Source organism: Pangasianodon hypophthalmus, chromosome 6 (assembly GCF_027358585.1).
Source record: "Pangasianodon hypophthalmus isolate fPanHyp1 chromosome 6, fPanHyp1.pri, whole genome shotgun sequence".
Classification (NCBI taxonomy): domain Eukaryota; kingdom Metazoa; phylum Chordata; class Actinopteri; order Siluriformes; family Pangasiidae; genus Pangasianodon; species Pangasianodon hypophthalmus.
Genome location: NC_069715.1, coordinates 3,586,307 through 3,603,577, shown reverse-complemented (window position 1 = coordinate 3,603,577; position 17,271 = coordinate 3,586,307). Strand labels below are relative to the sequence as shown.

Below are 17,271 nucleotides of genomic sequence, written 5' to 3'. Positions count from 1 at the left end.
AGAGAGGACAGAAGAGGGAGGAGAGAAGAAAGAGGAGAAAAGAGAAAAGAGAGAGGACAGAAGAGGGAGGAGAGAAGAGAGAGGAGAAAAGAGAGAGAAGAGAGTGGAGAGAGAAGAGAGAGGAGAAAAGAGAGAAGAGAGGATAGAGGATAGAAGAGAGAGAGGAGAAAAGAGAGGAGAGGAGAGAAGAGAGAGGAGAGAAAAGAGAGGATAGAGGATAGAAGAGAGAGGAGAGAGAAGAGAGGATAGAGGATAGAAGAGAGAGAGAGGGGAAAAGAGAGGAGAGGAGAGAAGAGAGAGGAGAGAGAAGAGAGGATAGAGGATAGAAGAGAGAGAGAGGAGAAAAGAGAGGAGAGGAGAGAAGAGAGAGGAGAGAGAAGAGAGGATAGAGGGGTAGGGAACTGAGTTTAACTTGTGTGTAACTTAAAGCCATGGAGTCAGAAAGAGCTTGGTCTGCACTTGTGACCTTCAAGTGCACTTTGAGATGAATGAAGTGGAGATGGAGAAGTGACTGCTGAAGCATTTCACTACACTTGGCATGGAGAGAGAGAGAGAGAGAGAGATAGAGAGAGAGATGGAAGAGAAGAAAAAGCAAAATCATCCACACTCGGTGTAACACCAGAGAGGAAGATAAGGCAGCACAGCATCAGTACTTTACAGGGTAATATGGAGATACATATTTAAGGAGTGACTGTTACCACACCAAAGTCGTATGTTTTCCTGTAAAGCACATCCTGGCGTGTTTTATTTCTCTTATACCACAGCAAGTCACCAGCGATTATGTTCATTTTGTTTATTAAAGAACAACATTTCTTACTTTTTATGCGTTTACAGTTACAAGAAAAGAGAGGCTGGTGAGGGAAAGACTGTTTATAGCTACTAACATAAGTGATAACTGGAACTTGTTACATGGATGTTCCACAACACTAAATGTTACTATAAATGGATAAAAAATGATGTGTATGATGTGTCATTCTTTAATTCATAGAACATGTAATTGGGTGCTGTAATAATAGGGATAAAAATAAAAAACTTCAGGATGTGTTGTTATAGGAAAATAATCATCTTTAGGGTTGTCACGGTAACTCGGCTTTATCACACCAATCCGTTTTTGATTATTTTCCTTAAATCAGTGTTTTATCCTTACATACACACTCTCCGTGATCCACTCGTCAACATATTTGAACCCGTTTTTGATGCGTCCTTCTCTCTCCTGTGCACTTCATTCACACTGGCTGAGTGCCAGCGACAGCTGTGTTTTGAGAAATGTTTCAGCAGTGATCTTCATGACTGCAGAGCCCACGCATGGTGCAGCCGTGCCGCTGTAATCCAGCAGCGAGAGAGTGCATGGACGGACGAGTGTGTGTTTTTATTTCACACGCCTCTGCACACCCACTCGCTCACTCTGACGCTGCCAGGTGTATTTTTCTAACTAAAGTGTGGCCTCTTCAAACTCTGTGTGTGGAGATACGAGGGGAACGAGTTTGTGTGTGTGTGTGTGTGTGTGTGCGTGTGTATGTGAGGGGGGAAACCAGGTGAATCTTGGAATAAGAGGACATTCACACACTTCAGCTGCTTTTAGGATGCTTTCAATCCTATTAGTCTGTTTGCTGAGTCTGAATCAGAGTGAAATTGATACTTTCAGGTCCTTTGCTGTGTGGTTTGGATTCTCACTGCACATAATTAAAGTTATTTGAGGTGTGCGTATGGCTGAAATGGTTCTCGGAAAACTTAATTATTGGTCTGAAAAACAAAAACAAACCTTCACCAAGTGAGTGCAGAGATCACAGAAATCGCCCGAGTACAGAGAACATGGAGCTGGTGCCAAATAAATGATTCGATAATTATATAATGAGCTAGCTTGATACATTTCGTGTCTCATCCAATGATTATTTTCTCCAAGAACAAATGGCATTTCAGTTTGTAACTCAATTTAGCAGAAATAATGGTAGCAGAAAAATGCTGCAACCGAACACAGATGACATTTTTGATTCACTTCGTGTAGGTGAGTTGATTCAGAGTCAACTCACTTTCTCACTATAGTTCACTTAGAAGTGGAACGACACCATCTTGCTCATCTGCTCTCGAACCCAAGTGTGATTGTGGAGAACAAATTAGGCTTCCGGTCACACACTAAACACTAAACATATGTGACAGCAGCTGTACTCAGCCTGTTTAAAGCAGCAGTATATAACTTTTTTATTTAACTGGATTTATAGGTTTGGAGACCTCTGTGGTAGGAATGTGTTATTGCAAGCAACTCATAATATCAGATGTGCTGCACAGATTCATCTGAGTGCAGAATATTATTACATTACATATGTATTACATACATACATATTATGTTATTGTTATTACCAAATTGCCCTACGGTAACTTGATCAACTTGAGTACTAGGGCAGAGATTTAGCTAAAAGAATCGGTTTGGTTTGACAGTGTGTGTGTGATTGATCTCAGTAAAACTATGGGTGAAAGTCATTTAAAGGAAATGACTTTGTTCTGGAGGTGGCATGGTGGCTTAGTGGCTTAGTGGTTCACACTGTTGCCTTGTACCTGTGAGGTTGGGGGTTTGAATCCTGCCTCCACCCTGTATATATGGAGCTTGTATGTTCTCCCCATGCTTTCCTTCCCCCAGCACAAAGACAGGCTGATTAGCATTTTGTCTGCAGTGTGTGTGATTGTGCCCTGTGATGGGTTGGCACCCCATCCAGGGTGTGTCCCCTGCCTTATGCCCCAAGTACCCTGATGCTGTGTAGGATAATCGGTACAGATAATGATGGACTACATTCTGCTTACATCATCAATCAGCGCGATTGTGCAGAAAATGGGCTCGCATTAACACAAACATACTTCAGATTGAGCTTGACACCATAAAGATCATTTTTCTGTCCATTACCATGTTTCCTTTACATTTCACCATCACCACTGCCATATTTGTAGCTGTCCCTTGAGTTTTTGCATCATCTTATGTCGTCCTGCTATTGGTGGCTTTTAGATGAGCGTTGTAGCTGCACTCACACACTGAGAATTTAATCAGAAATTTCTGACACTACTCTATCATCTACTGTCTTTATCCACAACGGCACTAAATCAGCCGCTGGTAACGGCACTATTACTCCAATCTTGTCTCGTGACCTTATGCTTATGATGTGTGATTTTCATCTGTGACACTAAAATCAGGCTGGAAATCAAAGCTTGCTTAACTCTGTATTCAATCTTACAGACTCTCTGCGCTGCAGATCCAGCAGCAGCGTTGCTATTTTGAGTAAAATCCAACCCGATCCATGCGGTCGCGCTCTACAGGGAGCCGCTCTCAACATTCTCCATTCAGGCTTCAAGCTTTCCTTCTGGACCTTTCCCAGCAGAGCATTATTAAAAATGATTTGGTATGGTTTTAACGGGCCTTTGAGGGATTGCAGTCCCAGGGGTTTGTGGATGACAGTTTCTATTTCACACGTCTGCTCTGTTCGGAGGAACACAGGCTGCGAGTCATTCATGTGAAGATTGATCTCTGTCTGTTTGGGGTGAGGGTTTATTTTTCCTGATTTAGCAAAAAACGCACACCCAAACACACACACATCTCTCATTTTCTCCCATGTGCTGGAGTTTAGAACAATTAATAAATCTAAATATTTCCAATATTTCTAAATATTTCCTCCCACACCAATGTCATTTTTTTTGATAGGTAAAAACACTCACATAGAACCTACATAAACATTCGCTGTTATAAATGTCAAAAAAAGCGGTATTTATATATGCACTGCGCTGCAAGCACTTGTTTAGCTGTCAAACATTTTCATCTCATTTGCAGATTGTTTGAATCAGCAGAGCAGTCTTCTACATTTCACATCACTTCAGGTTCAAGGGCACAATTTTTAGCATTTTAGTACAGAAACACTGACAGCCTAACAAAAAACTGAGCCGAGTTTTCAATTAGCCTAGCGAACTGCAGAGCCAGAAAGCTGTCGTGTGTAAAAATCCATTCTGTCTGATAAAACCTGCAGGCTCTCGAAGGCTCATGATGAAAAGGACTGGTGGAGGGATTTTGTACATGAACAGATGTTCGACTTTTTTTCTAAAAGAAGACAGAAAATGCTGAACAACAAAATATGCTAGTTTGTCAGTTTTCATGCTAGAGTATTAGCATAAAATAAATACAAATAAAATAAATATTGTGCTTAAATAAAAAATGCTGTCAATTTACCTCACCATGCTGTCATTTGAAATAAGCAAGCCTGCCACTTTAACTATGCTGTTGTTCTAGCCAAGGTTTCACTTATTGTTTTGCTGCTATTGTTTTCTAACCAAGGCTGACATTTTAACATACCATGCTGCCATTCTAGCCATTTTGCTATTCTAACTAACCAGGGCTTTCATTTTAATAAAGCATGCTGATATTCTAGTTGAGCAATGCTGCCACTTTAAGTAAGCATGCTGCCATTTTAATTAAGCAAGACTGCCATAATAAATAGCCATGCTGCCATCCTAATGAACCAAGCTGCCATTTTTAATTACACATGCTGCCATCATAATGAACCAAGCTGCCATTTTTAATTACACATGCTGCCATCATAATGAACCAAGCTGCCATTTTAATAAAGCATGCTGCCATCCTAATGAACCAAGCTGCCATTATTAATAAAGCCATGCTGCCATCCTAATGAACCAAGCTGCCATTTTAATTACACATGCTGCCATCCTAATGAACCAAGCTTGACATTTTAATTACACATGCTGCCATCCTAATGAACCAAGCTGCCATTTTAATTACACATGCTGCCATCCTAATGAACCAAGCTTGACATTTTAATTACACATGCTGCCATGCTAATGAAACAAACTGCCATTTTAATAAAGCATGCTGCCATCCTAATGAACCAAGCTGCCATTTTTATTGAGCATGCTGCCATCCTAATGAACCAATCTGCCATTTTAATTACTCATGCTTCCAGTTTAATTAACCACGCTCCCATCCTAACTAAACAAGACTTGATCAGCCATGTTGCCATTTTAATGAACCATGCTGCCATCTTAACTAAACTCTATCTAACCTAGGCCACTCTAACTAACTAACCAGGACATTTAGCATACCATGCTGCCATTCTAGCCATTCCTTTACGCTAACTAGCCAGGTCTTCCAGTATAATGCATTATGCTGCATTCTATCTAACCAACGCAAATGCTATTTTAATTAATCATCCTGCCGTCCTAACTATCCAAGCTGCCATATTAACTAGCAATGCTACCGTTCTACAAAACATGCTGCCAAAGAGTTTTTACTAACCACCAGAACTGTTTCTCAGTTCATATCTGTAGTTCTGTAAGAAACGGGATTCTGGAACACGTGGCGAGCTGCAGTTACGGGAAGAAATATATGAACCAATTGGAGCATGGTAGATTCTTAATAAAATATTTTGTTTAGAAGAAAAAGCAGTAGGAGTCCATTTTTTTCCCCCTCTGGCTGATGGATGGGGTAAAAAACACCTGCCATATCAGCAGCTTACTGAAGCCAAGTCATTTCTCCATGGGCAATGACAAATAAAAAACTCATATCCTGGAAATATTAGCTGCTGTCCAGACACCCAGGCTGGTGATATGTCCACCCCAATGTCTGTGTCAAAGAGAGCAACAGTCAAGTGGACATAAGTAAAGCTTACTTGTCTAATAAAACTGACTCAATAGCTTTGAACACACTGTCTGAGAAACAGTTCATCATGGTGTCATTACTGTAACTGCTTGTATCAGCGTGACCCTGAGCAGGAGTCTGAAAGCAGCTTAGTAGGACAGATGTCCAGTTTTCATTATTGGCTTTGTTAATTTACACACCAGGGTGATAAAGATGGTCGACATGTGAGCTGTGTGTGATGACAATGAGCGTTCTCTCTCGCCTCAACAGCATGCAGGTGAAATGAGACTAATCCCTGCCATCGTGTCTTCTCTGCCCTTCCTTCGTCACCTCCTTTGTCCTTCAGTGTCACTTAAATGTTGTAAATATTTCACATACACTCACCTGCTTGCTCCTTTCCTTCCTCCTCTAGCTTCACTATGGGCCGTATTCAGAATCGGCAACTTAAGTCCTACAATTGTGTCAATATTTAGCTGGGGAAATGTCTGTGTATCCAGACTCAGGTTATGCTGAAGCTGATTTTCTGTATGCGCCATTAAGATTAAGCAAATTACCTGCACTGTAATTCATGTCTCCGAAGTTGCCAGATTGTCTTGAGATGAGGATCTGACCATCACCTTTAAACACAAGCACTTGCCTTTAAGTCCAAAAAAATCAGGGATAGAAAATAAGGATTTTGGATTTAGAAATTTGGATTTAGTTCCTGTCATATTTTGTTTATGTAGCCATGTGTATTTTGTTATGATTTGAGTCTTGTCATTGGTTCATCTCATTATTGTGTGCATTTGTTCCTGAGTAGTTTGTTTATTAACACCTTCCTGTCTTTGTCACTTCACGAAGTATCCTCGTAGTTTATGTGCCGCTGTAAGCCTGTGTTTCCTGTGTTTCCTTGTTACTTCCTGGTTTCCTTGCCTGTTGTTTGCGTCTCTGATCGTGGATTATCTGCCTGCATTGGATGCTGATACTGATTTTTGGATTTCCCTAAATAACAATAACTTTGAATTTTCGCATTTGTGCCCTGCATATCAATCCTGCAATATTGACAATGTATTGCTGCATGAATAGCTCTAGTAGCAATTATCACTTTAATCACTGCATTTGATTTAATTTAACAAAATGGCTTTCACCCTCATTATTTGGCAGTTTATAAAACAGCACTTGATCCAGCATATTGTATCATTTTTCATTTTATTTATTTTTATATCATGTGCTGAGAGTTACTTGTGCACACAACTTAATGAAGCCAAGATAGTAGATCAAGGTCATAAAATCATAATGTGTGCACAAGAGATTTTAACTCAATTCCATTTAAAGACACAGAGAAAGAGAGAGGCAGGGAGACGAAGGACCGATTCTGGGCTTGTTTGGGGGCGGGGCTCATAATCGCAGGTTTGCTTTCACATAGAAGAATTCCTTCTGAACAGTGGATTTGCAAAATTGTACTCACTAGGTAACAGCATTCACACTTCACTGAACTCGGGGCTCAAACAGTCCTGAATCTGGGAAAAAATGCAAGTGTGAAAACAACCTTAAAAAGGCACCAGGGATGATTTCTCTGGACTGCTCTGAAAATACGAATTTCGAATTTCACCAAAGGTACAAGACTCTCGGGGCGAATGGCTGTGTGGAAGTGTGAAAACCACCTAAATATCTGTCGATGAGTAATTGAACAAGTGAGAAGGGAAAAAAAACATGAATCAAAGAGCATGAGTAGCCGAATGTAAAGGCTTTTCAGACAGAATACTCCACATACACCACAGGAGTACACACACTGATGCCCTGAATTTAAAAAAACCCACAGTGATTAACACTGTAACCCAGTTTAAAGAGAGATCAGGTGTTTCTACCCTCTCGCACCTGGAGCTGAGCCCATGGGAAGCCTTCTCGACATGAAATCCCTTTCACATTACTCACCCAGATCCACACACTCCGCTACACACAGATACACACATACTGCACACACTGACTACAGAATCACTACATAAATAATATGTGTTGCCTTTAACAACTTTATTACAGGACAGGACGAAGGCGCAAAGCAATGACGGATGTGCAAAGCAATAATGATTATTCTTTTTTTTATACTGTGTCCATCTCAAGTTTGCTGTAAGATACTAAATCAAAGCTGATCTAGCAAATGGCAGAGCAATATGCTAGACTGTTTTTTTTTTTTTCAAAAGCCAAATTTCTTTTGGAAAGAAAAATGAATTCAAATTTGACTATATTGTCTTTAAATAAAACCTCAGTGACTCTCCAGCACTATAGCTATTATTAGATGGATGTGGCTGTAGTTCAGGACCCTGGCACAACCACTGGCTTAGAAAATAATCGACAAATTAAAATGTCTTAATAAGGTGTTGGGCTCACATTCAAAAGACCTCCAGAGCTTTGAGATCGTCTATTCGGCTACTTTTAACCTTTCTTCAGACTCAGGAGAAGTTCAGAGGTGACCAGGCCTTTTCTGCCACAGCTCCCCGATCATGGAACAGCTTACTTCATAGCTTTTTCATCAAGCCATCCCCCAAAGAGACATTGTTAAATCCAATCTAAAACCATATTAAGGTCTTTAAGATCTGTAAGTATCAGATCTTCTGTTTTTGTTCTGTCTTTTATCTGTGTTTTTGTCTTATAATGTTTTATTTTCTCCTTTGATTTACTGCATAAGTTTTATTCTTTTTTATTCTTTTATTTTAAATATTATTGTCTTTTATTTCATTGTTTAGATTTAGTTGAGATGATGTACAGCACTTTGGCTGACACTCGTTGTCTTTTAAATGTGCTGTATAAATAAAGGTGGCTTGACGTGGCACCTACAAGTCTCCAGAGCTTGTGAAGATGTGAACACTCTTCTACCAAAAGTAGAAACCTCATGATAGAAACGTAGAAACCTCATGATAGAAAAATCATGAGAGAAATGTTTAATCATTGTATAAAGGTGATCAGTCAGAAGAAAGTTATATTGATTTGCAGGGGAGCCAAACTATGAAAAGCAAATGCCCCCGATGGCATAACAGAGCCACCATTTTGTTCTTTAACTTGTCATCTGTCTGTAGCGGTACCGTGCAGGAGAGACAGTCAGGATGCGTGTGTGTAAACTTGGGGAAGTTTATTAGGAGCTTTCCAAAAATTTTCATCAAAGTCTACAGTGGAGGAGACACTGAGCCACAAAATCAGATGATCCTTAATCAGAAATTAGGGAAAGAAGCATGAATCAAAATTAGGTAATAAATTAAAAAAAAAAAAAAAAAAAAAAAGAACAGGAGACACAGGAAACAAAGGCTTGGACAAATAGCATGGTAAGACTTCGCAAAGCTTCACAGATACAGTGGGGTATAAATGGGCAAATTGCTCAAGAAATAACACAAAACAGGTGCGCACCATGAGGTATCCAGCAAGTGACAGGGACAAATAACAGAAACAAAGACGTGAAGGGGTAATCTGTGACTTCTCAATCAGAAAACGAGTACAGATTCCCCCCTGCTGCTTTTATACAAAGGTGAAATTGCTTTAGTGGCTGAAAGTGTGTGAGTGAATGGCTGGAGATCTGGAGCTTCCTGGAGGACAACCAGCTGCTGCTCTGGCAGAGAGAGCGCTGTAGCAGAGTGATATCTCTGTAAAAGGTTTTAACGAGGGGTGCATGTATAAAGAAACCCATATCTCTGACACTTAAAATCCAAATGTGTCCAGGCTGTACTCTGGCAGGTTTATTACTCACTTTTACCGGCCACGTCATCAGCTGAGTGTTTTTTTAGTCAGATCGTGTGCTTACAATCAATCCAAGAATGATTAACAGAGAAAACGGTTATAAAATAATCAATGGAAATCAAGAGAAAATAATCAATGACGAGGTGGTCTTACTGTTACCACCATGGAGTTGATTATTTTCCTATAACAGCTCGGTTCAGAGTGTTTTATTCCTCTTCTACCACAGTGATTTGCCAACAGTTACAATGTTTAATATTTAAGAGACTTTTTGTTATACTTTTTGTTATATTTGTTATACCTTTTATCCATTTATAGTTACAATGTTAATGTTGTCTCTGAAACAAGTTAGTTCCTGTTCTCACTAACATCATAGCAGAACAGAACAGAACAAACACAGTGTAAAACGTCTGTTATATAAACACTAATGATTCATTTATTATCTAAATTCATTTAGATTTTTATTTAAGTAGGAGAAAGTAATGACATTTCATTATAGATTTTGAGTACAAGGGTAAATTGGTGGTGTTGCAGGGCACAGTGGTTAGCACATCTGCATCGCACCTCCAGGGTTGGGGGTTTGATTCCTGTCTCCGCCCTGTGTGTATGGAGCTTACATGTTCTCCTCGGGCTTTGGGGGTTTTCTCTGGTTACTTCAGCTTCCTCTCCCAGCCCAAAGACGTGCATTGTAGGCTGAATGCCATTTCCAAATTGTCCATACTGTATGAATGTGTGAAGACTTTACTGTGTCAGAAAACGTAAAGTTTCAGGTTTACATCCTTTAACGCTTCTTCCAAAAATGTCAGAAAACCAAGAATTACAGAAGTTTTTAAATTCATGGAGCTTCCCTGTGAATGAGCTGTTACTATAGAAACAGTAATAGTGCATTAATATAAACCTGGGAATTGCAGCTGCTGTTGTAGAAAATAATCAACACCGTCTGACCAATCAGAATCCAGAATTGAACAGTGCTATAGTGTAAACACACACACACACACACACACACACACACACACACACACACTCGACTCCATCCTCACAGTGAGTGATACAGAATTAAAAGTTAAAGTCACCGCTGTTTATAGAGCATTGCTCAAAAACAGACTTGTCCTTACTGAATGTGTGTTCTACAAATAAAAGAATTAGAGAGACTAATCACGGCGTATTTTGAAGGTGATTTGTCAGTGTTTTGGCTGCGCTGTCACCTGCCGTGAGGTTGCGGTGTGTTGGGGCCGGCTGATAGATGAGCTAGGTGTTGGGGTTCAACCATACAGCCAGTGGGCATCGATCACCAACACGCTGTCACACTGCGCCGCTAAAACACTCTCCTGATCTCCTTCAGTGCTTGTTTAAGCCTCCTGTGCTTGTGTGTGTGTGAATATGGGGGACAAAAACAGACTATTTTTGTGATTCACATGGAATTAGCCTAACATTTAGCATAACAGGCAAAAAAGCAACAACAAGGCTGAAGCTTCTTCCCTGAGGCTGTGAGGCTCATGAACTCTGTGCAATAAGCTGTCCTCTGCACCTTTTACTGCACCTTATCCCAACATGTAGCTTGTTTTTTAATAATGCATTTTATATATTATGATGATTTTAGGTTTTTACCATTGGTCTTAGGTTATTTATTATCTATTTATATATTTCTTATTATCATTTTTAACGCTGGACCTGGGAAGCAGTTTTCGTTCTTTCATGTTTTTAACATGTTGAATGACAAATAAATGAACCTTGAACCTTGAACCTTGAAGCATACCTTATATATATGTTATATAAGTTAAATTAGTGGGTGTAATAATGAAAGAAGAATTAAATAACTATTTACTCCATTTTATTACTAAATAAAATAAAATAAAAATGAAATGTCAGAACAATCAGGAAAGGTTTTAGTTTCCATTTTGAGATGTGAGTGCAGCACATCATCTGATAAAAGAGTTTGATAGAAACCATTTTAGGGAGTAGGGAGCCATTTTGGATTCAGTTTCCATCATACCGTTTTATGTAATTTCATTTATTCCACAGCGCTGTACGTTTTCAAACACGGGAATGTTTACGCTTTGTGGTTTCTCTGTAACATGTCAAGCTGTGTTTTTTATCTTATTAACTTCGAGAGAAAGAAAAGAACAGCTAGTGAGGAAACAGCTGTTTATAGCCGCTTTAACATACGTGAGAACAGGAACTAACCTGTTTCACAGACGTTCCACAACATTAAAAGTGGCTATGAAGAGAATAAAGTACAATGTGTCATTCTTTAATAAATAAAAACTGTAATTGTTGGCAAATTGCTGTGGTGTAAGAGGAATAAAACACTTTAGGATGTCCTGTTATTGGAAACTCCATGGTGCTAACAATAACTCCGCTTCATAACACCACCTCGTCACTGATTGTTTTCCTGTCACAGCACGCCCCTGAAGTGAAAACGTTAAAGCATTTATGATTTCGCAAACGCTGGCACTTTTAATTTGAGATGAAATCTCTTTTTGTTAAATATTAATCTGGTCAAAAACGTAACACACAACACCAAAGTCACTCAAGTGGGTGCGCTTATTTACGTTATTATCGCACAAAGTGATAAATGTGCTCACTAGAGTAACGTTCTTAAATGTGGGAATCTCTAGGAACTGCACAAACACACATCAGAGAAGGAGAAAGGCTTTGAGAAGTGCATTTCTTCTGCATCGATTATGGAAAAGGAGTAAATTTGCTTTTTGGGGGAAAAAAAACCTTATTTGGAAAAATGTTCATATACATATATTTAGTTTTCAGTTCAAGTTCATTAAAATTGTCGACGTTTTTCATCAACTAAGTGTAAACTAAAAGTAATGAGAAATAAAAGAGTAGAATATAAAAAGCACATGCAGTATTTTTCCGAGTTAAAGAGCTGTGTGAGTTCAGATCCCAACAGAGAGCCCCTTTTGAGTTCTTGAGTAAGCTCTGTGACTCTCGTCTGCTCAGCTGATCAGATGATACAGTGTGATTGCGTTCTGCCTCGTTTTGTGTAAAAATGTCAAATGATGAAATGTAAATCTCTTCGGGGGAAAAAAGCTTCAGTGAAACGATTTGGAGAAAACTTTTATGTTTCTGTTCTGCAGATGAGGAATTAAGAACACACGTGAGGTTTCTCTGCGAGAGCGAATAATATTACTGTGTGAAATTCTCTCTGGAGTCATTAGCCAGCTGTCTTACACACACACACACACACACACACACACTAGGCAGTACACAGTACACGTTAATGCTCCACGACAGCACTGTTGTCATATACTGTAGTCATTATGTGTAGTCGAGTGCAGAAGTTTGTGTCCCTTATGGAGTTTGAACGGTAAAAAGAAAAAAAAAAGACGTTTATTTCACAATTTATTAAGAAAAACATAACTTCAGAATGAATTTAGTGAATGAAAGAAAGAAAGAAAGAAAGAAAAAGACTTCATGGAAAAGTGGTGGATTTCATATTAAAGTGACCATGTGTAATGTGTAAGTGAAAGTCCTGCCACACCATTCATCTCGCTGCTTTCTTCATTTCAGTTCCTGTTTATATTTTTCTGGCCCTGAAATTAGCCCTGCCTTCACACTCAGCTCTCACCCTCATTTCCTTTAAATGCACCACAAGAGGCATGGGTAGTTTCACCAGAGGAAAGGGGTGGAGTCAGTTACGGATAAGAGGAAGTCTCGTTCTCAGCAGAGGGCTCTAAATCTTACACACTGCCCCTTTAATATTTCTGTTATATTGTACAATAGACGAAAACAGTGCTGTAGCATTTCTAAATCTGACATGAGAGGAAAATAAACAACAACTGTTCATACAAGTGCGGCTGTACCTGAGTGAAATTTACTGAGTAACCTCTCCACCCCAATCTGTCTCGCTCCTTTATTTTCATTCCACACACACGCTGTGCTTCTTCATTTTACAGCATCATGTCATTCTGTTCTGTTTGTCTTATCTCCTCCTGATTTTAGCTTTTTTTCTTCCTAATCCCTGCACTGCTCTTTTTCTCTGTCATCGAAGGATGGATTTTTTCCACAAATCCTTTCAAAAGAAAAAGACAAGTCTCAAACATACACACACACGCACACACACATATACACACACACACACACTCTTTTATCCTTTTGAGGATCTTCAACTGACACGTGTGTATTCGTTGATACGTTGGAGTTTTCTGTAAGGAGACGTTTAATTCTCATTAATGGAAGGAGTCTCCAGTGTCAGCGCTAGCTTTAGCTGTAGTATAGTGTAGTTTAGTGTAGCATTAGCTGTAATTTTCCGACATCTTCAGGACAGAGGAGTTTTACACGTTGTGCTTTCTTGGTAACATGACAAACTGCATTTTTTGGTTTTAAATAAACACAAAAGAGTTTATTATATGAAAATAATGAACCTGGTTGTGGTAAAAGTAACTTCGCCTCATCACACCACTTCATTGTAGACTATTTTCCTCTAACAGCACGACGCTGAGTGTTTTATTCCTTACTTATTGGGTAAAATCTAGTTAACATGCACTGCGACAGTCAGGTATAAAAAAAATCTGCAGACTCTGAGACATTCTCACTCCCTTTTTTCTCTGTGACTTAAATACAAAAGAACTGATTGATGCTGGTCATAGCTGAAATAATGCACATTTATTGCAGCTCTCTCTCCCTCTCTCTCTCTCTCCCTCTCTCTCTCTTTCTCTCTCTCAGTCAGCACTTTCTAATAATCTTCTTACTACTGAACCTGCTCCAGTTTAACCACTAATGCTCACTCAGTCTCAATATCACCATAAAGTCTTGGCTGTATGAAGTATGATACAAGGCTAGAAAAGAAAGACATGACAATAAAATGAAATGATAAATAACAGTCGTGGGTTAAAGAGGGACTGTGTTTCTCAGCTTGGAAAGGTTTTTGACTGAATCCAGGCAGGTTTGACTGCAGAATTCAGCAGAAATAATTATTAAGGATAAAGAATCCTGTGAAAACAAAGAGTGTGTGTTGGGACACATTCTCCTAATGTCAAGATGATGATGATGATGATGATTTAGCTGACGTTGTTACAAATCCATTTCAATTTGCATGTTGTGTAAAAATAGTTAGAAAGGTTAAGATAAGGGTTAATTTATTGGATATTGTTAGCAACACCACAGCGCTGTTGGAATCTCAATTCTGATTGGTCAGAAGGTGTTGATTCATTTCTATAGTAACAGCTTAAACACTATGGCGTTTGTAATTGTTGAATTGTTTCTGTGAGGAGATGATTATTTAACATTTTGTGGAAGGAGTCTCCAGTGTCAGCGCTTTGGAAGAGTCAAAGTGCAGTATTCTTTGAAAAGAGTTGGTGTGTGCTAGCGTCGTTACATTATCAAACTTTCGACCAATCAGGAGGAGCGCTGATCCGCAGGACTGCAGCTAAACACTGCTGTAGACATTCTGTTCAGTAATATGTGATGGTGTGTGAATAATAGTCTCAAATCTACAGTATATTTTTAATATCTCTATACACCTATATGTTAATGGATGGTTTTGTGTGTTTTAGGATTCTTCCACATGACTAGGAGTTTCATCGTATGATGGCAATAAATACAGTATATTCTAATCTATTCTAATAGAGCCATGTTTTTTTTTTAATTAGATTATGAAAAGACTATTAAAACACACCTCACCTTTAGGACTACAAGTGCAAACAGCATCAATCCAAATATTAAGGGAAAAACGTGTAACAGTGGATAATAAATATTAGATATCTTGCTGCTAGTCACATAGAAGTCAAGGTTTTCTTCAGTACATGAGTCTGGTGCTGATTAATCTGCTATGAGAGGCTTAATGATAATATTCTCTCTCTCTCTCTCTCTCTCTCTCTCTCTCTCTTTCTCTCTGTTTGTGTAGGAACCTTGGGAAGTCTGGATTGCGAGTATCATGTCTGGGTCTCGGTGAGTAACTTATCTTTTTTTTTTATAAGTTAAAAGCTCTTTGAAAATGCCTTGAGCACTGTTTGTGTGAATTTACAGTTTTGTAATTAAAACACTTGACATCATAACCTGCTGTTTTCTCATTCACAAGAGCTGATTTCTCATTCTCATCTCATTCAGTCTGGAATAGCTGCTCTTTTAGCTGCCATGGTACAGACATGTTCAGTAAATTTGCCTGCAAAGATACAAGAGTGGTCCTTAAGCGTCCTCCAGCTTCCTGTAGACACAAAACTGAAAAACCTTTACACCGGGTTCACGCTTTCTGTTATTTACTCTTACACAAAATGGCTGCCATGGTCAAATTCTTTTATCCTTATATGTATTGTTTTATTGTGGATTGTTTCATTGGAGTCAAAATAAAAAATGTTATTAAAATTATTAGTATTATTATTACATGTGCTGTAATAGCAGTGTGAACAGTGAGAAGTAGTACAGTGTGATGTCATGTGATGTTCACAACAGACTTAATAAATTAGAGCTGTCTCACAAATCTGACCCTTTGGTACTATTCTAGATAGTTTTTAAGTATTAACACTAATCAATTAAGGTTAGTGTTAGAATTTACAAAATCTCACACGTAGCCCAGTTCTACTGAAAAAGTTGATTCGAGATGCTGCTCATGATGACAATCACAACAATGGCGGAAACTTTTAAACAGAAACTAACAAAATATTTTACGCTGAATGCACACTATGCAGTTTTACTCCTGCTGATTCCAGGTGATGTATAGTAAAAATAGCTACAGTTCTCTTTGCAGAACAGACAATCCTCACTGTCTGAGTCTCATCAGTCAATCCTTTCTCCACTTATTTTTTCTTGTTTCTCATTTTTCTTGTTTATGTGCAAGATAGTGCGGTATCAGTCACATGATAGGCAGCTCTTGTGTTTATTTTTTGGAAGCGTGGGATTTGGGGATCAGTCACACTTTGTCTGGGTTCCCTCCAGGTGTGAGCCCCGTCTACGATCGCTTGTGTCGTGTACACACGGCTACGTCAACAAAACAACTGATTGAAGTTGTGTAAAAAGAGCAGCATGGCAATGCAGAGATTTTGAAGGTCGCTAGTATGCACTAGGTCAACAATGAATCCTTGCCAGGCAAGCACGTTTCATGTACCGTCTTGTGGATATCGCTTTTAAGTGAAAGTGTTTTTTTTGCTGATTTTATTAATGTCGGCTGTAGTGTTCGGAGCAGAATTTGTGAACTCACCTGTCAGTCTGTGTGAATTCTGGGGTACAATCTGTTCCTGAGAGGCTGCTGGGATTTCAACAGATCAGACTGCATTTATTTTTTGTCAGAAAGTTTGGAAATTGGGAAACACACAGACAAACACAGCTGTTCTTCCAGACATTATTCAGGAGAAAAGTAAAGATGAGCGAGAGGCGAGCTGGCTGCACCATTTACCCCACAATCGAACAGCGAACTCTGCGTTGCTATTTCTGAGAGTAAAACCACTGAGAATGTGTGAGTGTGTGTGATGTTATCAGTAACAGTAACTACATGACTGTACTACATGACAGTATATTACTGTCTGTAATCTGCACTGAGATGCAGGAGGCAAGTGCATAAACTCAGAGTGCTTTATTGGGGCAAATCCAAGAATTATAGTATACAAGTCAGACAAGGATCAAATATATTCAAAAGCAAACCACACGCAAGAGTCAAAAACCAGAACAAATGGGGGAAAAAACTCAAAAATAGCTCCAAAAGACTCAGTACAAATATGTATGGTAGATACATAGAAACAGCATGGTATTGTTACGACTTCCTAATTGGCTGCTGTTGTTGTCAAAATTAGCGTCTAGGGAAGTAGGAAGTCAACACAAAGAATAAATGAATAAAAAAAAGAATTAAAGATGTTTTTAGAATCGGGGAGGCTGTTTGTTACTTAAGGAATGAGATGTGTGGAGTAATGAATCAAACAGAAACCGGAAAATGCTTATCAGAAAAACTTTAGTGAGGAATTATGTCCATCAAAACACTCGATTGCTTTTCATATTTA

The 17,271-nt window shown here is 38.9% G+C and overlaps 1 protein-coding gene across 3 annotated transcripts in view; it reads left to right on the top strand.

Moving 5' to 3' along the window:
• The window catches only part of kcnab1a (potassium voltage-gated channel subfamily A regulatory beta subunit 1a), a 113,168-nt gene that overhangs the window by 57,424 nt on the left and 38,473 nt on the right, over nucleotides 1-17,271 (top strand). For all 3 annotated transcript variants that reach the window (XM_053234925.1, XM_034305553.2, XM_034305554.2), the window contains exon 2: nucleotides 15,189-15,232. In XM_053234925.1, coding sequence (XP_053090900.1) covers nucleotides 15,189-15,232 — 44 coding nt within the window. The remainder of the gene's footprint in view (nucleotides 1-15,188; nucleotides 15,233-17,271) is intronic.